The 23,570-nt window shown below is 34.3% G+C and overlaps 1 protein-coding gene across 1 annotated transcript; it reads right to left on the minus strand.

Moving 5' to 3' along the window:
• Positions 1 to 12,198: 12,198 nt before the first annotated feature.
• On the minus strand, positions 12,199 to 13,867 carry LOC131625545 (ankyrin repeat-containing protein BDA1-like). Its single transcript, XM_058896397.1, has 2 exons — positions 13,249 to 13,867; positions 12,199 to 13,106 (listed from the first exon to the last, which is right to left on the minus strand). Exons 1-2 carry the CDS (start codon positions 13,858 to 13,860, stop codon positions 12,393 to 12,395), a joined length of 1,326 nt encoding a protein of 441 aa, XP_058752380.1. The 5' UTR covers positions 13,861 to 13,867; the 3' UTR covers positions 12,199 to 12,392.
• Positions 13,868 to 23,570: the final 9,703 nt, after the last annotated feature.

The following is a 23,570-nucleotide window of genomic DNA, read 5'->3' on the forward strand; positions in this document are numbered from 1 at the left end:
TTTATGTGATTATCATGTGTACATGAGATGTGATAATTGATATTGGTGATGTTTTGATATATAATTGGTTAAACGTGTGAATATGTGATAATGATGGATTGTGTATATATTTGGGATAATAGTATTGAATCTTTTGAGTATTATACTATTGAATTTTGTGCTTACTTGAATATGTGAAATTTATTAGATGATACTATTTACATAATTATGACTTGTTGTGCGATGAAAAGTATGAGAGATTAATGAAATGTGGAAGTATGATGTGTATGGTAACTGTTGATACTTGCGATGTAATGATTTTATATGTCTGAATCCTAGCATGCAATTTATCATGCGCCCACTTATATGATTTGATATCTCACCCTTTTTTCTTGTTTCGCCGTTGCCTTTATATTGGCAACGTGCAGGTATTCAAGTATGAAGATTTAGTTGCCGTTACTCGAGTCGGTTGTCGCTCTGATACGTAGCACTCTGGGGGGAACGATTTATACTATTATTGATGTTGCTATCTAATTGTTTAATTTTGGTTGGACAAAATGTTAAGTTAACTGAAGATATTTTATTGAATACATTCTTAAGTGATTCCGCTGTGTTTTAATAAAATAAGTTATTCTATTTCAAAGGTGCTATGTATCCGCTTTATGCGACGAGGTGATTTGTTTTGTTTTGATTATGTGACGCCTCATTTGTTTATTGAGAAATTTTGAAAAACTCTGATTTATATATATTTGCCGGGTAGAAATGGGGTGTTACAATAGTGGTATCAGAGCAGGTCGGTCCGTCTGGCCAAGTTGTCGAGTCTGTTGAGTTGTGCGACAGTTGAATGCTGTCAGTGTTTTAGTCTTTAGTACACGACATGTATGTGAAACACTGTCGGTACTTGTTGTTTTGTTGCAGAGATTGGTTTGATTCCAAGTGGGGGAGAAGTTTTACTTCTTGAAGATGTTTCTGTTGTAAGGGATGGTCAAGTATGCTGAGTGGCGATGTTCAGCACGGTTGAGAACTGAGAACTTGTCGGTGTGTTTAACCTTTGCGTTTGATGCCGGTGTTTGACAAGTGTTAAAGTGATAAAGCTGCGGTAGACTTTATGTTAGACTCGCATAAGTGATTAATTGACGTAGTCGATGTGTGAAGTATTGTGAATCGCAAATCCGAGTTGGAACTCGAGAATGCGCGTAGCTTGAGTTTCGGATATCTGATTTGAACTCTGTTTGAAGCATCAGAAAGATAACGAGATGAAGTGTATTATAAGAATGATTTCCGCAACCGTAATAGATTTGATTTTAACATGATGATGTTGGGATGGGGTGCAGTTTGTCGTCGAAGTTATTTGAGGAGTTTGGGAGATAACATAAAAATTGTCGATGCTTGACGTTGATGTTTACAATTCGAATAACGTTAGAGATTTGTATCTTGGGTTTCGAGTATCAGTTGGACGTACCGTTTGAGCCTACGAAGAGGTGAAGTTGTATTCTACCTTATGGAAATGTGTAATCCTGTTGAATAAGAATGGTTATAACTGCAAATGTCTGAAGCGAAGTTAAGCAGAACTTGTTGTTGATGATTAAGATGAGAGAACGAGATGTTCGGTATTACAGATGATTTGAGTACTGATGACTTTTAAGGAAGAGTGAAGTAGTAGTGAAGAAAAATTCAGACTTAGGGATGATAGAAGTCGTATTTGGGATGCCAAAAGTGACGGTGTGTACAAAAGAATGACTGTATGGAATTTCTACCGCCAGTTTATCGCGAGGAGGACTTCGGTTGAGACGAAACGAATTGTGTGATGCTAAATTATTATGAATCAGACTTCTGTATTATGTTTGGACGTCGGTGTCTCATCGACAAGATTGATTGATAAGGTAAGATGTTGTAGAAGTTGTGAAAACCCAAAGTGAATCATTGGATTACGTCGTGTTATTGGATTTAAGTGGAAATTCGGAAAGAACACTATTATGATGTAACAACGATTTATACTCCACTAAGGTTGTCGGATACTAATTGGCAAATTGGGGAACTGATCACCCTCAATCTATTGTTAATGGTAGACAAAACTCGTGTTGGACGTTATAGATTTGTCTTGTTGTCTTAATAGTGTAGAAAGAGTCTATATTTTATCGTGAAGATAATCGCCCATCAATTTGTGTAGCTTGGTAAGAAGAATGGATGAGTTAGAATTAGATGAGATTAACAATCATTGTGGTACGTTTTATGCAAGCGAGTGTCGCAAAATGAAAGATTGGAAATATCAAGTAAATAACGATGTGAGGATGAGTATTGAAGAAAGTTTGTATTGGATCGAGAATTTGTGAATCTGGTAAAAATAGTAATGTGTTAGTGTTCTTGTGGAATTGTTGTTGTGCCGAAGAAGTAGTGATTGAAGTGTTACAAAACGCTATTTAGATATTTGAGAATTGGATACGAGATTTGGTTTCGATGGTGTTGTCAAGTAGATTTTCGAGGACGAAAATATTCTAAGTGGGGGAGAGTTGTAACGCCCGGAAATTCGATTATTCGCTTAATCTAGACGTTCGGAGTGTTTAGTGAAGTTTTCGTATTTTAAGACGATTTAGTCGGTATTAGTTCGGGATAGCGGATTGATATTTAATCAAGAATTTTGATATTTTCAGTGTTAGAAATATTATTGAAATAATATTTGAAGTTTTGGGAATTTTCTGAGTAACTAAGATTAGACCGGAAATATGATATATTGTTCGAATTTGGATTGTCGGTGTTATTTTAAGAAGCGTATTTGAAATTATTAAATTAAAGTCGGATAGTCGGAAAATAATATTAAGAATAATATTATTTACAAGTTGGAATTTATTATTTTGATGGATTATTATTAAAAGTGATATATTGGTTATTTAGATTAATTATCTTATTGGGCCTAAAATTGGTTGTGAAGAGGAAGTGTTATCTAAGCCCAATTGAATAATAAAATTAGGGTTTTAGAGATATGAAGTGTAGTGTTGTCATTTGGGAGAAAACAAAATTGTGAAGAGAAGGAGACAAGTCTTGGAGAAGATGAACAAAGCTTAGAAACTTCCATCCATGGTGCCAAATCGGAGACCCAACAAGTTGCCATCAATTGAATAAGGTAAGGGTGGGGTTCTCTTCCTATAATGGGGCTCATGAACAATCGTATGTGGGAATTGGGTGTGTAAATTTATTGCATTTGTTGTGTTACATTGTTGCTGGAAATTATGAAATTGCCATGAATAATATGGATTTGGAGTGATATTTTTACTGTTAATGGCTGCTGCTGTTGTTTGAAATTGGTGTCCTATTTCTGGAAATACACTTGATATTATACTGTGCGAAACAAGCCCATGAATGGCGTCATCATGGAAGCGACACCCCCATTATAGCTATGCCTGCACATTTTGTTTTTCTTGAATCTGTTATCTTTCGTTCCATGCTGTTTCATTATATCTCATAGTGTATTTATATATGAATCTGACTTGTAATAATGTCTACTGGTAGTGAAATTATTAGTGCAGTGAAACATGATTAAAAATATCATTAATGATCCACTTAACAACTATGTGATAACTATGTGATATGTATGTTTTTAAAAGAAATGAAACGTGATTGTGAAATGTAAATATAATTAGAAATAGTTATAGAACTACTAAAATACAAAACAGTCCCGTTTGATCGAAATAGCCGAATTAAGCGGTATATTTAGTTCTCCGGAATTTGATGAAAATTGACGTGGTAGCTAAATTTAAGTAGTAGATTAACATGGTGGTGTTATTTTGTTGAAATTGTGATATTTTACGAATCGACTGAAATTGTGTTTGGTTCAAATATTCTTTATAAATAAATTATAATAATTTAATATAATTGTCAATAGAGTTGTTAGAGTTGTCAATAGAGTTGTTAGAGTCGACAATAAGTTGTCAGAGTTGTTTTAAATTATTAAGAGTCATATTTTTATTTGTTTTGAGTAATTCTGACATGTTTAGAGTTGTCAGTGTATAACGTCGGTGTTTGTTTTTTTATTGGAACCTTAACAATTCATATCTTTTGAACCGTAACTCCGTTTGAGTCTCCGTTCGAGGCGTTAGAAAGCTAGCGTGATATTCTTTTCAATAAAAATGGTTTTGAGCAATAGAATGCTAGAAATTTGAAATGGAGTAGAAATTGAAGTGAATTAAATTAATATAGTTTGATATTAATTGGTTAAATTAATAGTTGAATTAATTTCAATGTGTTTAATTGATTAGAATATAATTTGGAACTAGATTAACTATTTGGTTTGTCGATAAATTACGATATTTTGAGAATTTATCCGTAATTGTGTTTTGATTGAATATGTATGTTGAGAAATATATATTATTATGTCAATGATTTTGTTTTGATATTGATTCTCTGTGGGTAGTTGGATAGCATTAATTTTAATGATTAATTGCTTGATTTTAAATGTGTATGTTCATATATAATGGGCAAAATGAGAATTAACATGAGATAGTATGGTTACTAGTGTTAATTGGATTTTGTGAATCGTAATTGATTAATTGACCTTTTATATGTGAATGATATGTATGTGTTGTGAATGTTGTGTACAATTGGTGGATAATTCATCGAGTTGAATTATTGTGATATGCTAAATATTAAGATGGTAGAGATTATCTTAATTGCATATGTTTGATTAATATTGTACATACATTCATATCATGGATGCCTTGAAACAAAGGTGGTTTGCTTTGAAACATAAGCGTGGCTTGGATTCTAGAGTGAATCGGAAAGCGGTAAACTATATATTTACATTTGGTGGCTTTGGTCTTGTCCGGATCTGAAGCGTGGCTAGATTCTATATGAATCGGAAGCGGTGGAACTTTGGGTCCATATTGGGTACCACATGCATAGAGTCACATGTCTTGCATTGAGTCACATTGAGGTTAAGTGATGTTTGAATATATGCATTTATGTGATTATCATGTGTACATGAGATGTGATAATTGATATTGGTGATGTTTTGATATATAATTGGTTAAACGTGTGAATATGTGATAATGATGGATTGTGTATATATTTGGGATAATAGTATTGAATCTTTTGAGTATTATACTATTGAATTTTGTGCTTACTTGAATATGTGAAATTTATTAGATGATACTATTTACATAATTATGACTTGTTGTGCGATGAAAAGTATGAGAGATTAATGAAATGTGGAAGTATGATGTGTATGGTAACTGTTGATACTTGCGATGTAATGATTTTATATGTCTGAATCCTAGCATGCAATTTATCATGCGCCCACTTATATGATTTGATATCTCACCCTTTTTTCTTGTTTCGCCGTTGCCTTTATATTGGCAACGTGCAGGTATTCAAGTATGAAGATTTAGTTGCCGTTACTCGAGTCGGTTGTCGCTCTGATACGTAGCACTCTGGGGGGAACGATTTATACTATTATTGATGTTGCTATCTAATTGTTTAATTTTGGTTGGACAAAATGTTAAGTTAACTGAAGATATTTTATTGAATACATTCTTAAGTGATTCCGCTGTGTTTTAATAAAATAAGTTATTCTATTTCAAAGGTGCTATGTATCCGCTTTATGCGACGGGGTGATTTGTTTTGTTTTGATTATGTGACGCCTCATTTGTTTATTGAGAAATTTTGAAAAACTCTGATTTATATATATTTGCCGGGTAGAAATGGGGTGTTACACTATCCATACCATATGAGGGTATGAAGTCTATTTATTGGATTTAAAGGGTCATCGGAGTTATCGTTCGCCATAAGACTGACCCTGCCATAAAGAGGGCAAGTAGTCTAAGGGAAGGATATAAATGTCATTTTAAGGCAATGCGAGGATACCTTAGCAATGGCGACAAACCATCATGTACCGAGGCAACATCGAGGGACAAATTTGATGATGAATGAACCGAGGGCGACACTTGCTTTAGGTATCCTCGGAATCAAGGGACTTGACTATTTTCACAAATTAAGGCAATAGGCAACAGTAATAAGGCAACAAGGCAACAAGAGGGATTACCCTAAAGGTGTGTGTGTGGCATAATCAGGTGATTAGATTCAGATATTTTATCTTATAAGATTAATGATTCTAGGTTCAATTCAGGGTTGCACTCCCTAGGGTTACTAACCAAATCAATTAATATTAAGGCAAAATAAAAGGCAGAAAGAATAAAATCCTACACTATTACAATAAACACCTGCGGGGAAGGAGAAATAAAATGCAGAAACAAATAAAGGCAAAAGGAAGAATGATTAATTTATGTGTCTTGAGTCTTCATCGCATCCCTGATCAACCCTGAAAATTACGAGCGAAGAAGAGAAAAAGGTTAGTGCATTTAAAGATCGTCAACCCTAATTTATCGGGATAAATCAGGATTAGAACCATAAGGTATGAAAAATTAATAATCTAAATAAACATATAAGGTTTGGGAAAATCAAAAATTCGATTAAATATACCAATTAAATAATTATTGGATCAAATCCTAATTATTTAATTGATTAAAAGTGTGTATGAAAATTAAAATTGAATTTTAGATATATAAACAATTATTAATAGAATTATGAAAAAAAATCGAGTTTTTGATAAAAATAAATAAGTATACAATTATTATATAAAAAATAAATTTATTAAATAAGTAAAAATAAATAAGAAAAGAAATTATAATAAAAAGGAAAAGAAGTAAATAAAAAGTATTTATGTAATAAAAAATAAAAAAATAAAAAAAACTTAGCTTTTTATTCCATGTGGCACGCTGGTGAAGGACCATGGTGGAGTTGCGTATCTTGATGCGTTGTATGGATAACTGAAACGATTTGAGGGCTGGGAGGATGAAGGCGCATCATAGTCCATCATAAAGCGCGTACACATGATCCTTCAGCAAACCAAACACCAGCGCACGCTTTTCATTCAAATTGAGCCAATAGCGTGACGCCACGCACTCGTCCCAAACCTCTAGCCGTCGCCAAAAACCCAGACCTTTACCTACGGTTTTTGCATCCGTTGCCATAGCCTGCAATTTTACGAATACAAGAAACCCTAAAATAAACCCTAATGTTCAATAATGGTATAACTCAGCACAGTCCCACATTCATCCAATAAATCATCCAGAATCATTCTATTCATTATAACAAATCATATTATGCATCCAAAACATGTTTATATGCTATGAATTAGAGCAATCAAGTTTGAAGATTTCATGACATACCTTAACATGCATCCAAAACAATCCAGAATCATTCTATTCATTATAACAAATTATAATATGCATCCAAAACATGTTTCAAGATGTCGTGCAATAATCCAAACACCTTCAGTGATCCTCAAGGAATGTGTAGCAAGGCTCAGAATTGATTGAACCACTCTTTAACTTCAAAATCGAAGTTGCTTGTTTCTTGAAACTTTTTGAATGGCACTAGGGTTTGTGAGGCAGAGAAAGTCGTGAATTAGGGGTCTGGAATCATTACCCTCTTATAGATGAAGGATTTAGGTCAATAAAACTCAAGCAAATCCCTTTGAATCCATGATTGCCAATTTAAAAAATTTGATTGAAAATATTATTTTAAAAAGCTTCCAAATTTGGCCAAATTGATCCAATCTTCTTCCAATGAGTTGGTGCACGAAATTTAATTGATTTTTGGAGTTAATGTTGATTGGATTTGATTAGAATTATGAGCCAAATTGAATCTTTGAATTTTTTCCTTGATTTATTTGAATTTAATCACTTTTTTAAATGAATAAAAATCCATAATAAATCAAATAAATTCATGGCAATTGGACCTTGGGATCAACATATCATGAGGATAGAGATTGGATCCTAAGAATATGAGCCTATTTGCAAAAAGATCTTATTTGAACCATTTTATTTCACATTTTTCTCCTAAAAATAGTCCAACTTTGACAAGGCATATCTCCCTAAATTTATAAGATATGGAGGATTTCTAGGACCTTTTGGAAACCTGAAGATGTCCTCTACAATCCACTTTGGAAGCTTTTTTCCATTTGAGGATTTTATCTTGATGATATGGGCTTTGACAAAAAGACTTCTTTTGGCTGACTTTTAAAAAAGACCTGTAATATTTTGATCCATATCTCTCAAATGAAGTATTTTTAGACTTGGCATGTGAGAGAAAAAGTTGTAAGGAATTCAATTTCCTTTAAAATGAGCTTTGGATGGAAAATTTCTAATGTTCCATGTGAAAGTTATGACTGGTCAAAGTTCAGTTGACTTTAGGTCAAAAAACCCTAATTTAGAAACTTTAGGTTTTGTTGATTTCTGAACGTTTCTTGATGAATCATGATCAATCCTTGATCAAATGATGAATGATACTTCAAAATAATGATGTTGACAAAAAATCAGGAATTTTGACTGTACTTTGACCACAATTGACTTTTGGGTCAAACTAGTCGACTATTGACTTTCTGAGCAATTGACTGAGAAATCCATGGAATTGAAGCCTGAATTTTGTCATGGGGATAGTTTGAAACATCATAAGTCATGTGAAACCCTTTGGATACCTTGATTTATTAATTTTCTTCACAGAAATCAAAACCCTAGTTTAGGAGGTTATTAATTTCTCTTTCTTTTTCTTTAATGTCTTTTCTTTCTTTTGTTTAATCATCTATTGGATTATGCTTTGATATTGCGGAAGCATGAAGATGTAAAGCTACATAACTAATAAGATGTTAATTTTAATTTCTGTGTGTCATCAGAACTTCTGACTTGCTCAGTACAGTTCTGAGGAGCTTTTGCTTGAATGTTCTAAGTTAAAATGACATGTGTAGAAAGTAAAAGACACATTCATTTTTATCCTGGTTCACCTTCTAACTAAGGTTACCTCCAGTTCACCTTCTTCAGGTGATTTGCCTCTCAACAGAGGTCTTAATCCACTATAACCAAATCATGATTACAACTGCACGAACCTCCGTCGTGACTAACCATCTGCACAGCCAATTGCTGTTACAAACCATCTAGACAATGACTCGTTTAGTAATCTCCGTGAGATATAACGTCCATTGACTCAGGCACCCTGCACAAGCCAACTTCTCGTGACTGACTGCAAAGGAATGTTCTGTGATCTCCACGAGATATAATATAACCATCCTGTTGTGACTAACCCTGCACAGCAAACCACTGTGACTAACCTTAGATGATGAACTGTTCAGGGATCCCAGCAGGATATAACGTTCATCTATCTTCTTGAGATTATAGGTTTGCTTCTTAAATAAGTAGATGGTCTCCTATTCTCAATACGTATGCTTACGACTCACTGACTAGAAGTCACTTCTGGAGCCTAAACAATCTATCACAAGTTTCCTAAGTTATAACACATTATGAACAACAACTCTATGTGTTTTACAATTAAATACAAGAATAACAAATAAAATTGTAGTCTTCTATTCTTGAACTTCTTGGATGAGATCTTCTTGTTTTGTAAGCAGATAAAGAGCAGCAACTCTTAAGTTGGTTGCTTCTGTCTTGATCTTCATCTTCTTCTTTAATACATATTATTAAGCTGATAAAAGCTTATACAAATTTGATCAACATTAGTAAACATGAAACACTCTACGAGCAACAACTCAGTGTATTCAGTTCCCTTTGTCTTTCAACATGATCAAGTTAATGCTTGATCAAATATTTTTGGATGTCTTCATTTCTCCTCAGTGGAGCATTCTGCATAGCATGCAGATTTGTTCTTCATCCTCTGATAGGTTCTTCATGGTAGACATATGATGTGTATTTCAACATTTAATCATCACACACATAGTGTATGTTGCCTCTTAATGGAGCATTTGAATTAGCTCGTCAGCTTTCACGTTCATGCTATCAAATCACATAGGCACGTGTTTAGAGTATACCAGCACTCTGGTCATTCAGCACTGTTGTGTATCTTTTGATGTGTGTTTGATTTCCCACATATTTTCTCTCTCTTGTATTGTATAGGCATATGGTCATTGTACATCAGCACTGTTGCTTATCACATACAGAGTATGTGTTGCCTCTTGTATCTTCTTCTTTTGTGCGGAATATATCTTTGGTTGCACATTTTCTTCTTATCTCAAATGGATGATTCTCACTGAATATTGCCTTTTTCTCTTTCGGATCCATTCACTCATCATTCTAGATAAATTGATTTTTCACTCTGAGTAAGATGGATAGATTCCATATACTGTGGTCACTCCATACTCTTCAAGTTTGAAGATTGGTTCTATTTATAGCTTGATGAATGGTTACCGTTGGAATGTAGCCGTTGCAATCTTGTTGAGTATGGGTTTGAATGCTTCGTATTGATTGGATGCATGTTGTTCATAACAGAACCTTATCCTGATGCCACTTGGTGTGCTATTCTGGTTTTTCTCTCTTCAATGTGTTGCATGTAGCTTGCTTCTTCTTTCAACCTTGGGAGTTGTTCCTTTTTAATGTTGTAACCGATTTGCACGTGATGATGTCTCTAACGGACCTTCCTTTGATTCAATGCTCTTTGTATTTTATTCGATTCTGTATGCGTAGCTGTAGATTCTTTACTGGCTTGTACGTGACTTCTGCTGATGTTTGTATGTTATATGTCCCTGTATCATAGTCGCCAGAACTTGTAACTTCAGAACTTCTGATCTTCATACTTGCTTGATCTTCTGATGTTTGCAAAGCTTCTTGTAATGATCTTTCTTGTTCATTTCCTTGCAGCTTCTGATGTACTTTCTGATTGAGACTTGTTGTATGTAAGCATTGATATTGCTTGTTCTTCTGAGTAGTCTTGTCTCTGATTGTTGCTTATCTTGCTTCTGATCTGCTATCTTTGGCTTGTTTGACGTGTTCTTAATCAGAACATCTGATAATGATATTTAGCTTTGCCAATCTTCTAGATGTAGTTGTTGTATTCTTTTTCTGATGAATGTTGTATAAGATTTATAATATAACATCTGCACACTAAATGAAACCATTAGTAATAAAATTGTTACTCACAAAATATATGCTTGTTATCATCAAAACTAGATTCTGAACATAGATTCTCAATCTTGTTCTAACTAAAACTTATTGCAAAAATTTAAACAAAGCAACAAATAATGGATGACTACCTAAGTGAATTTAAATCAGAGTAAACTCCACTATGTTACACTTTAATTGAAATGTGCACCAACCAGGCTCAACTAAACCCTATCCTCAAAGTCAATATCAGGAATGAAAAACAAAACTCAAATATAGGATAAAAGCTTGGGCAAAATTTAGGGTGTCACAACGGAGAAGTAGTTAATTTCCCACAGACGGGGCCACTGATCTTACCAGGATCAAACGATCGTCTTGGCCTGTAACATGATTATGGTCGGTCCAAAGAAAAAGGAGGGAGTACCTGCAAGACACTCTGATTCCAAAGTAAGGTTTAGAGTGAGAAAGTAAGTATGTGGAATGAAAGTGAATTACTTGACCCTCTTGTGAAAGAGAGTATTTATAATGCCCATAGCGCTGAGCCAAAGTCTGTTGTTTAGGGCTGGATTGCGTAGGCCCGAAACAAGAGACTGCTAGGATCCTACGTGGTAGGGCAAGGTCTGCACGTAATCTCCATCCTAGATAGACTGCCCGTGGGATTTGGAGGAGGAGGACTGAATCTTTCGGTGGGCAGTTGAACATGTACTCTTAGAAGAGCATGTGGCTATGACGCTCCCAACGGCTACGATCATGTGGATCATTCAGTTGGGCATTCATGTTGACTTCGCAGGATTGGGCCCTACTAAACAATGAGTCAGTCATAGGCCCAGTTCAGAACAAGTGATAAAACAAAGTAGGCTAATGATATACAAAGCGTTGGTTAATAAAGTGACAAAGTCGGTTAATAAACGCTCAGATATTAAAATTAATTTAGTAGTAAAACAAAGTTGGTTAATGAAGTGTAAAATGTTGGTTAATGTAGTGATAAAGTTAGTTAATAAGCACTCATATATTAAAATTGATTTTTAGTAGTAAAATAAAGTTGGTTAATGCAGTATAGAAGGTTGATTAATAAAGTGATGAAGTTGATTAATCACACAGTTTTTATATCGATATTATTTAATCAAAAATATATAAAAAAAATATTACTTTTTTTAATAAAAACACGTATTGGTGAAAAGTAAATACGGTGTAGACTATAGTGTATATTTTGAGTGTAATAATAACATTTTTCATTAATAATACACATACATTGAGTAGAAAGCAAGCTATATGTCTAAAATATTTAATACATGGAATCACTCACAACTATCTGAAGTTAACAAGTAACAATAACAATGAATACTGCAAATGGACGTTGCGATATTGTTTGTGAATTCGGGCAGCAGTCTGAGTTGCAGATAACATTAGGTGTTTCTCCTATTGATCATAACCATGATTGGTGTTTCTCCTATTGCCACAATATTGATTTAACTATCATCTATTCAATTTCTTAGCAATTACGGGCTTCAGATGATAGTACACTCTTGAAAAAGCAGCAAACACCCAGAAAAAATAAATTGAAAGAAGTAGAACAAAGAGTAAAACAATGGTTGTATCCTCAAAAATAGGGGATATCTTCAACATAGAAAATAAATAACTTAAAGCAAAAGAGAGCACCGGAAAACCCACTACAACGTCTATTGTTCCTCTTGGTATCATAATAACTATTGCTATGATTGATACAATAAAGGAAGTCATATTCAAAAATAAGAACATAAAGAATTCTGGTGCTGACAAGACTGATTTCCCAGCATTATTAGGTGTAGAAATAGTAGAATTGGAGGAAGTGATGTTAACATTAATGCCATCACTAGCACTAACCTGATAAATTCCACCAGGGGGACTCAGTGCTGATTGATACGTGGCTGTTGCAACAAGAGTCGCAACTATCAACCAAGTGTTACGTTGTTCCTCTAATATATTACTTCCAGTGCGAAATATACAAGTTGTCACTTTATCTCTGACTGAGGTATTTGATCTGAGGTTATGTGAAAGTGTGGGAGGATTGGTGATCTGTGAGTTCGATTTTCCTCCAGCACACAACAATATACTCCTTATATCTACATTGGCTGTCATGTCCAATGCAGTTTTGTTCTCCAAGTTCTTTGCCTTCAAATTTATCCCAATCTTTAACAACAAACCAATTGCCTTTACTACCTAGTCATTAATGAACAAAACAGTTGTAATGAAATGCCTTCAAATAAAAATTTAATACCAAAAGTTTAAGTCGATTTTATAAGGTAGAATTTATAGAATACAAATAAATTTCAAAAAGTGACAAAAAGGTTACCTGTGGCTCGAAATTTCTTTGTGCTATAATATGCAAAATGTTATTGTCATCCTCATCCTTCCAATTTAGTATTTTATCTTGAATCATCCTAGCACTTCTCATGAAATTTTTTCTAAGAAAGGAAACAAGAAGATCAAGAGCCTCATACTGATTATTCATAACAGCAATATGCAGTGCAGTCTCACCCTTCACTGTCACATCTTCAATGGAATACGGACAAGCTGTGAGGAATTCAGCTAAAAGTTCTACCTCTCCTATTTGACTTGCAAAATGAAGAGGAGTTAACCCTTCCCTCCCTTTAACTCTAACAAGATCTTTATTCATGTCAACAAACCGAGACAACATCCTCTTTTGGTCGTTTTGCATAGCGAGATGAACGGGGCTGAATCCTTGCGGATTTAGCTTCAAAGCAAAGGAAGGTTTCAAATTCATAATCTCAATGGCAAATCGGATATGCCCCAGAGATGCGGCGATGTGCAATGGAGTTTCAACAAATGGTATTGAATCTATATTCTCCAAAATCCATGGATCATGATGAATTACTGTGTAAAGGAGATCTATATCACCTGTTTGAGCTGCTGCTTTCAGTTGGTCACCACTATTTGTGTTCATGTTTGAAACTCAGTAATGTGTGCAAAATAAAACGATTTTTGATTACAACACATGACTTGAATTCTCATTTATAAAGAATAAAGTTGTTGTTCAAAAAGAATATGTTTGAATCTATTCACACGTCGTGTCTATGATTTCTTCTCAATTTGATTTTTGGCCATAATATTTTATTAAAAAGCTATTGTTAAAAGTATATAACGAAGAAACTTGTAACAATAAAATAAGATTTGGAAAAATAAAGTTTTGGGAGGAGCTCCGTGAAATTTCTTTGGAGCTACGAAGTCCATGCCTTTTTATTGTTGGCTTAATTGCAATTTTGGTTCCTCTATTATTCATTTTTTTGGGTTTTGGTCCCCTATTTTAAAATCTAGAATTTTAGTCCCTTTGTTTTAGTTTTTTGAGGATTTTGGTCCCCCTTTAAATCCGAAGGCAATTTTTAATAAAATGGAACTCAGATTAATGACATCTTCAACATAAATCTTATATAAAAATAGCTTTTTTGAACAGATTATTGCTGAACTGACACTGACACATCATCAATAAGAGCGTCATTTCATTTAAAATTGCCTTCGAATTTGCAGGGGGACCAAAATCCTCAAAAAACTAAAATATAAGGACTAAAATTCCGGATTTTAAAATAGAGGGACTAAAATCTAAAAAAATGGATAATAGAGGGACCAAAATTACAATGAAGCCTTTATTGTTTTTTCCACCTAAAGCAAAAGTAAGTTGAACCATTTCACGGTTCAGACAACGCGCATTTGAAAAAAAAAAGTGTGTTATAAAAGATAATACTAAATGCATGTTTGATATAATATTTTATTTTTATTTTTTTCTCAACAAAATCACCTCTTATATAATATTTTCTGGTTTTTTCTTTTTAATTTGATTACACTACTACAAAAAATTAGTTTTTACCTCGATTGAATTATGAGTTTTTACCACAAATGGGTGGCCGATGTAATATATTGGGCCAGTTTGTTTCGTCTTTAAAAAAATTGATTTTTTCTTTGTATTTTTTAAAATAGATTTTCAAAAACCGTTTTTCAAAATATTACAAGTTTTTTTATATTCGTTTTTTCTAAAATGAAACACTAGTTTTGACATCCTATAACATAAACATACATTATTGAAGACCAAAACTTAGTCAAAATCGCAATTTTTTTAAAAAGTTGTATTTCAAAAATAATTTTTATGAAAATCTATTTGAAATAGCTTCAAAATTAATTGATTTTTTGAAATTTTGATATCCAAATTTTTTTCCATAAATTGATGAAATACCTAAAATTACATTTTAAGAATAACTATTCAAACAAAATTTTCATTCGAAGCTTTTATAAAAAGTTTCTTTGTAAAATTTTTTTTCACAAAATTATGTAACACTATAAAAATCATTTTTTAAAAAAAGGCAAAACAAACGGGCCGATTGTATCATGAAAAGTGTGATACTTTTTCCCCTCGTCTAGTGTCATTTTAAGTGGAAAGTAGTTTTGGTCTTATGTGCAATTCTTAAAAATTGCACTTTTTAAATGGCGTGTGTACATTTTTTATCAGTTGGGAGTTTCAACCGAGGTGACATGTGGCTCATAACTTTTTCTTTAGGTATGAAATTTTAACCTAGGGGACGGGTGTGAGGGGATCACATTTCTTCTCGGTTATGACTTTTAACTGAAGAGAAATCTATTGTATTTTGTGTCACTTTACTATGCTCTAGACATTTTAGGTTATACGTAATTTATTTAGAAGCATAAGCATTTTGTTTTTTTTTATTAATATATGTATTTCATAAATTTAACAAAGAGGAAATTGCATAATCTAGAGAAGATATTGCAATCCAAAAGTAAAATGGTGAATGGTAAAAAATTGAAAAGGAATCATCACAACAATGCGTCCTTTTCAATTTATAATCATTCACCATTTTTATTTTAGGTTGCAATATCTTAACTAGATGATGCAATTTCTTCTAGTTAAACAAATGATTATATTTTTATGAAATAGTTAAATAAATAAAAAAAAAGATTATACTTCAAAATAAATTTCCCTAATTCACTACAATAAAATTAGCAGATTGCGACGGTTATTTTGAGAGGTTACAACGGTTAAAATAGCCGCAATTTACTATCTACAGCGCCTGTTATACCGTCGAAAAAATGTGTGTCCCCAGGCTGTTTCGCGACGGTTGCCAAAACTGCCACACCAACCGTCGCTCAAGTTCACGACGAGTTGGAACTGACATAAATTTGAAATGACAACGATTAGATATCGTCGTGAATATTCTTTTGTGTTTTGTTTTCATTGTTGATTTCGACGGTTTAAAACTATCGTGAATGTGATATCCTGATGATATAAACCATCGTAATTTGATTTATAAGTTTTAAATATAATTTATTTGGTAACAGTTTAAAACGCTACTAATTATTTAATTTTTACGTTTAACTACAGTTTAAACCATTATTAATTTTTATCTATTGTTTTTTTTTTATAATATGTATTATTATTTAAAGTATTGTCTACGAAAATATTTTTAAATATAGTATTATTCTTTTTAATATGATTTTTTCTTTAAAATATTTTTATTATAATATTTTTATTTATAGTATTATTCTTTTTAATATGATTTTTTTCTTTAAAATACTTTTATTATAATATTTTTATTTATAGTATTATTTTTTCATTTTATTTTCTATCACTTTTTAACGTAGTAAAATTAATTCCAATAAAAAATATTTAATGTCAAATAAGCATAATAATAAAAAAATGCGAGTTCTCTTCACAAAATTTTTTACCCCCTTGACAAATTTTGGCTAACATAACTCTTACAAAACTTACAAGATTTGCATGCAGAATCCTCTTCTAGGACTTCATTTTTGTCACAAACTTGTTCGCAATCATAGATGTTCTAATAGATGGCCCAGCACGTGTTTTCACCTTTGTTTCATTCATGTCCAGATTAGCCTTCTTTGACTCAAGAACCTGAATTTCTTTAATGTTGCCTTCTTGACCCCAAATTTAGTAGTCTGAGTATCTTCAGATTTTTGACTCATTTTTAAAAGAATTCGAAGAACTTGATAGAAAGAAAATTACCAATTTTTTTAAGAACATTATAAAAAGGAATATAGATTGCTCTTGCTTGTAACAAAGGACCAGTTATAAAGCAACTCAGAAATGGGAATAATCAGCCTCATTAAACATTCAACAATGGTCTTAAGAGAGAGAAAAGGTCTTTCTATTTTTGCACACCTCTTATGCGTTGATTGCTACAATTTTTCACATATGAAAATACCAAGAGCATCCCTTAGTTTTTCAAACTGAACGGCATCTAAGGCTTTGGTAAATTTGTAGCTAATTTTTTTCCAGTTGCTATATGATAAAGGTTTACAATTTTATCTTCCACAAGTGCTCGATGAAATGATGAAGAATGTCAATGTGTTTGGTGTTTTTTGTATTGGACAAGATTCTTTGAAGTATTAATAGAACTCATGTTGTCACAGAATAATGTCATGACATCTTGTTCGAAATTGTACTCCTTCAACATCTGTTTCATCTAGAGTAGTTAAGTGCAACTTCTCCTCGCAACATTGTACTCAACTTCTGCAGTAGATTATGAAACACAATCCTGCTTCTTGTTGAACCATTAGATTAAATTGTTGCCAAGAAAGAAGCATCCACCAAATGTACTCTTTCTATCATCAAATCGCTCAGTCCTATCTGAATCACAATACCCTACCAATAATGAATTGCTATCAAGAGAATACTGAATAGTGTAGTCACATTTTCCATTTACATACTTCATGATTCTCTTTACTTGATTAATAGAAAATAGTAACTTGTAGAGATCATAAAATGCAACATACGATGGAATAAATTTTTCTCCACACAGAAGGGTCATCAGTTGAGTTGAGTACTCTAAGTAGAAGTATTAAATATATTAGTTTGAGTCTCATACGGATACGTGAGGTTGCAATTTTAGCAACCATCATCATTTTTGGTGAAATTCATGGTCAACTTTAAGATTATAGAGACATCTTCTTCAAAAGCAAGTGCCTATAGAAAATTTGTAAAGGATATTATGAAGACAAACATGGAATTACTTAGCACAATTCAATTTGGGGGATTACAGGATACTTGAACTATTAATTTTTGCAAAACACCTTAAAAGAGTCAAGTATAATACTTATGTGTTCAATAATAGATTGCTTCACGAAGAGTTAGAAAAAGATGAGAATAATTTTAAGAGAATTTAGTGAGCTAAAGTAGAGACTCATATATGTGATGTAAGGGAACCATGTTATAAATTAGTAAAAGTTGAAATCAAATAAATGTGCATAAGAACATGAATCCTAAGAAGAGAATTGGGGGAAAAGGTGAATTTCGAGGAAAAAACTAATTAAGGAGGAAAGGATATAACGTCTCAAATTCCTCCTCTTTTAATGAAGACTGATATTACAATATGTACACAATAAAGTACTTATTATGATGGATTGAGGGGTTTGAGTGAAGGTAACAGATCAAACTACTCTCTTCTGATATATAGACTTGCAAAGGATTTGTTGCAAAAGTTAAAAATTAGGTTACAAAGAGAGGGTCTTTATATAGAGACCAGGGAAACATAAATAGACATAACATTTAATGATTAACTATTTCCTATGAAAGTTTGTCTGCCCTAGAGAATCTGTCTTTTGGCTTTCCAAGACTGCATTTAAATTTATCCAACAAAACTCCCCCATAAATTAAATGCTCCTTCGATCAATTAATCCCAGCATTATCTTGCCTCTGTCGAATATCTCCTTCGACAATGGTTTTGTGAAAATATCTGCAGCTTGATCCTTGCTTGCCACATGCTTCAGTTCGACGCTTCCATTTTTCACATGTTCTCGAATGAAATGAAAACGTACGTCGATGTGTTTACTTATTTCATGATTCACTGGATTCTTCGCCAGTTCGATTGCTGATTTGTTGTCGACTTGTACTATGGTTGCATTTTCCTGCTTCTGCTCTAACTCACATAACAATCTTCTAAGCCATATAGCATGGCATACACACCATGATGCAGCCACGTATTCTGCTTCGCATGTTGACAGTGTTACAATTGGTTGCTTCCTTGAGAGCCATGTGAAAGCAGTGTTTCCCATAAAGAATACATATCCTGATGTACTTTTTCGATCGTCTATATCTCCACACCAATCGCTGTCGGAGTAACCTGTTAGCTTGTAATCTTCTGCTTTTGAGTAAAACATTCCAAGTGACACAGTTCCTTGGATATAACGAAGAATTCTCTTCAAAGCTTTCCAGTGTGAGTGAACTGGTTCTTCCATAAATCGACTCAAGATTCCGACACTTAGAGAAAGATCTGGTCTAGTACATGTGAGATATCGAAGACTTCCGACCAAGCTTCGAAATTTGTTTGCTTCGACACGTTCCCCCCCATCAAATTTTGAAAGCTTGGCTCCTGGCTCCATTGGTGTCGAGATTGGATTGCAACCTTCCATTTTGAACCTCTTCAGAATGTCCTTTGCATATTTTTCTTGTGAGACAAAAATTCCAGTTTCTTCTTGTCGAACTTCCAGACCAAGAAAGAAGCTCATTCGACCTAAGTCCGTCATTTCAAATTCTCGTGTCATTCGACCTTTGAATTCTTCAATCATTTGATCACTGTTGCCCAGGAAAATCAAGTTGTCGACATAGAGTGCAACAAGCAGTATATCTCCTTTATACTTCTTTACATATAGGGCATGTTCGTAAGGACATTGTTGGAAACCATTCCTTTTGAAGTAAGTATCAATACGTGTATTCCATGCACGAGGTGCCTGCTTTAATCCATAAAGTGCTTTCTTGAGTCTTAGCACTTTTCCTTCGCTTCCGTCTTTCATGTATCCTGGTGGTTGTTCGACATAGACTTCTTCTTCGAGCACACCATTCAAAAATGCTGATTTGACATCCATTTGAAATATTGGCCATTTGAGCTGAGCATCTTGAGAAATCAGCAGTCGAATTGTCTCCATTCTTGCAACTGGTGCGAATACTTCGTCATAATCTATTCCTTCCTTCTGCCTGTATCCTTTTGCCACTAGTCGCGCCTTGTACCTTTCGACTTTTCCTTGAGCATTCATCTTTTTCTTAAACACCCACTTCACACTAATGGTTCGACTTCCTTTTGGTAACTCTGCTAGTTCCCAAGTTTTGTTGTGTTCGATAGCTTTAATTTCTTCGTCCATGGCATTCTTCCACTTCTCATCTCTCCATGCTTCTTCGAAACTAATGTTTTCAGAATCTGCCAGTAGACACACAAGATGTACTTCTTCTGTATTATCATACAACTCTTACAAGCTTCTCATTCTGGGCTGTGAGGATTCGTCTTCACTGTCAGAGTATTCAAACCTTGGTAATTGATTTTGGGTTGTTGGTATACCGACTGAGGGTTCTTCAGTTTCGACTATGTCTTCTGTCGAATTGTTCCAGTCCCACCTACTTGCTTCATTCACTCGAACATCTCTACTTACTACCACCTTTTTGTTTATGGGGTCGAATAACCTGTATCCTTTTGTTTTCTCATCATACCCAATTAATATATATTTCTGACTCTTGTCTTCAAGATTCGTTCTTCGTTGATCTGGTACATGTGCATAAGCAACACTACCAAATACTTTAAAATGAGATACAGTCGGTTTCTGTCCACTCCACGCTTCTTGCGGTGTTCGATCTCCCAACTTTGAATGCGGACATCTATTTTGAACATAGATTGAACATTGCATAGCTTCTGCCCAAAATTCCTTCGTCATGTTCTTACTTTTGAGCATTGAACGAACCATGTCAAAGACTGTTCGATTTTTCCTTTCAGCAACCCCATTTTGTTGAGGTGAGTATGCTGCAGTTAGAAATCTCCTTATACCCTGCTCCTCGCAATACTTCATGAAAGCTGTCGAAGTATATTCTCCTCCTCTGTCAGAACGGAGTGCTTTGATGTGTCGATCAGTCGATTTTTCAACCATTACCTTGAACCTTTTGAATGCTTCGGATGCTTCAGATTTTTCTCTCAGGAAGTAGACCCAAGTCTTTCTTGAGAAATCATCGATGAAGGAAATGAAATACTTCTTACCACTAAAGGATTCTGGAGTGATTGATCCACAGATATCAGTGTGAATTAATTCAAGGATGTGCTTAGCATGATATTCTGCCTTCTTTTGAAAAGAAGTTCTCGTCTGCTTGCCAAAAACACAATTTTCACAAAATTTTCCTTCAAACTCCATGTTAGGCAATCCATGTACCATGTTTCTTCCCGCTAATCTCTTTAACCCAGCATGATGTAAGTGACCAAAACGTAGATGCCACAGAGTTGCTTGGTCTTCAGTGTCGATTTTCAAACATTTTCCTCGAACGCTTCTCAGATTCAGCTTGTACATTCGATTCCTTCCCATCTCAACTTGAGCAATTTGGTGCCCTGATTTATCCTTCAAATGCAGTATTCGATCCTTCATAAATATCGAATATCCCTTCTCTGTAAGTTGCCCCAGGCTTAGAATATTTGCTTTTAAATCTGTTACATAATAAACATCTTGTATTTTTCCAGGTACGTTGTCTTTCTGCAAATAACAAATTGTTCCTTTGCCTTCGACCTTTACCTTCGACGCATCTCCAAAAGATACATGACCATCTTCAATTTTCTTTATTTCTTTGAATAGATGTTTGTGACCACACATATGATTACTTGCTCCTGAGTCAAGGTACCATATAGTGTCATCTTCTGTGTTTGTCTCCTTTTGGGTCATTAATAGGAATCCTTCGTTTGATTCTGTTTCTAGTGCGAAATTTGTTGTCTCTTCGACTTTCCTCCTGAATCGACAGTCTTTTGCAAGGTGTCCCCCTTTTCCACAATTGTAGCAACTGTATGAGTTGCAATCCTTCGCAAAATGTCCATGTTTATTGCATTTGTAGCATTCGATGTTGGAGTTCGACCTGCCACCTCTATGACCACGTCCTCGACCTCGCCAATTTTGTTGACTTGCCTGTCCTCTTTCGAAATTGTTGTTCTGATAGCTTCGACCACCATCTCGACCTCCACGACCACGTCCTCGACCACGCTAGTTTTGAGATAAAAGTGCCCTTTCATCTCTAGTGGATTCCTTTGTCTGTTCTGCATTATCAAGTGTCTCCTCCTTCTTTTGTATTTTGCGTTGTTCGTGTGCCTCAAGTGAACCAGCTACTTCTTCGACAGTGATTGTCCCAAGGTCCTTCGACTCCTCTATTGCACATACAATATTTTCGAATTTTTCAGTCAAAGATCTTAAAGTATTTTCGACAACTCGAGCATCGGTCATTGCTTCTCCATTTCGTTTCAGTTGATTTACAACTGTTTGCACACGCATGATGTAGTCCGACACGGACTCCGTCTCCTTCATCTTCATCCTTTCTAATTCTCCTCGAAGAGTTTGCAAACGAACTTGCTTGACTCTATTTTCTCCACTGAACGCCGTCTCTAATGTATCCCACACTTGCTTCGAAGTAGTTGAACCAGCAATCTTCTCAAAACCAGATTCGTCTACTGCTCTAAACAACATGTATAATGCCATTTTGTCTTTCGACCGCGTCTCTTTCAACGCCTTGTTCTGGGCTGCTGTATTTCCTGTCGTGGTTTCTGGTTCTTCAAACCCTTCTTCTACAACCTCCCACACATCTAACGATCCAAGCAGCGCCTTCATCTGGATGCTCCAGTTCTCATAGTTTGGTTTTGACAATTGTGGCAATGGCATCTGGTTCATCGTGTTTGCCATGCGCTCTGATACCAATTTGAAGGTAACAGATCAAACTACTCTCTTCTGATATATATAGACTTGCAAAGGATTTGTTGCAAAAGTTAAAAATTAGGTTACAAAGAGAGGGTCTTTATATAGAGACCAGGGAAACATAAATAGACATAACATTTAATGATTAACTATTTCCTATGAAAGTTTGTCTGCCCTAGAGAATCTGTCTTTTGGCTTTCCAAGACTGCATTTAAATTTATCCAACATTGAGCGTGGGTAAGAACCTAGGATGTGTTACAGATCATGGAGTTAGATGATTAATGGGGTTTAATGGACATTTTACTCAAAAAGGTGTTTTAGTTATTTCACAAATATTAACCATTGGATTGACAGGCGATTAAATATGTGAGATGAAAGACAGGCGATTAGAAGATCACTTGTTTAGTTTGATGGAGAATGATGAAGAAACTTCGTTTTAGTGGGATCCCTGGTTTAAAGTAGGTGATGAGTATGAAGTATGAACTACAATTTTTTATAGATAAAGAGACGTATGTGGATGAAATGTTAAAATTGGAGTGATAGTTGAGTAGACATAGCTAACGTTGGAGACAACGATTGTTTACATAGGAAAAAGGCTGCATCAACAAATTATGATTTGTTGTATAATATTACCTCTGTTGCTTTTTATAAGAGACAAGTCAGTTTTTAGGTTCATTGAAAAACATATGAAATTGGAAAAAGAAGTAGTGTGAGAGTTCCACCAAGATCTGGGTTTTTTTTTGAGTTTTTCTTCTTTTCGAGCGGTTTTAACATGGAGGGTGAATGGCGCAGTGTAAAAGGGAGGAAGAATAGAGGTGCAGTAAGGCTAGTTTGGGACATTTTGAGGAAGGATGTTGAGGTGATTAAGAAGGAGGTTTTGGCTATCTTCATTACAGATTTCGGGGAGAATTGGTGTGCTAGAGATTTGTT

This window comes from Vicia villosa, unplaced genomic scaffold, assembly GCF_029867415.1.
Source record: "Vicia villosa cultivar HV-30 ecotype Madison, WI unplaced genomic scaffold, Vvil1.0 ctg.000219F_1_1, whole genome shotgun sequence".
Lineage (NCBI taxonomy): Eukaryota > Viridiplantae > Streptophyta > Magnoliopsida > Fabales > Fabaceae > Vicia > Vicia villosa.

Coding starts and splice junctions, on each gene's coding strand:
- LOC131625545 (XM_058896397.1), bottom strand. CDS start 13,860: ATGAACACAAATAGTGGTGACCAACTGAAAGCAGCAGCTCAAACAGGT. Junction 13,107..13,248: donor AAAGAAATTTCGAGCCACAG/GTAACCTTTTTG, acceptor TAGGTAGTAAAG/GCAATTGGTTTGTTGTTAAA.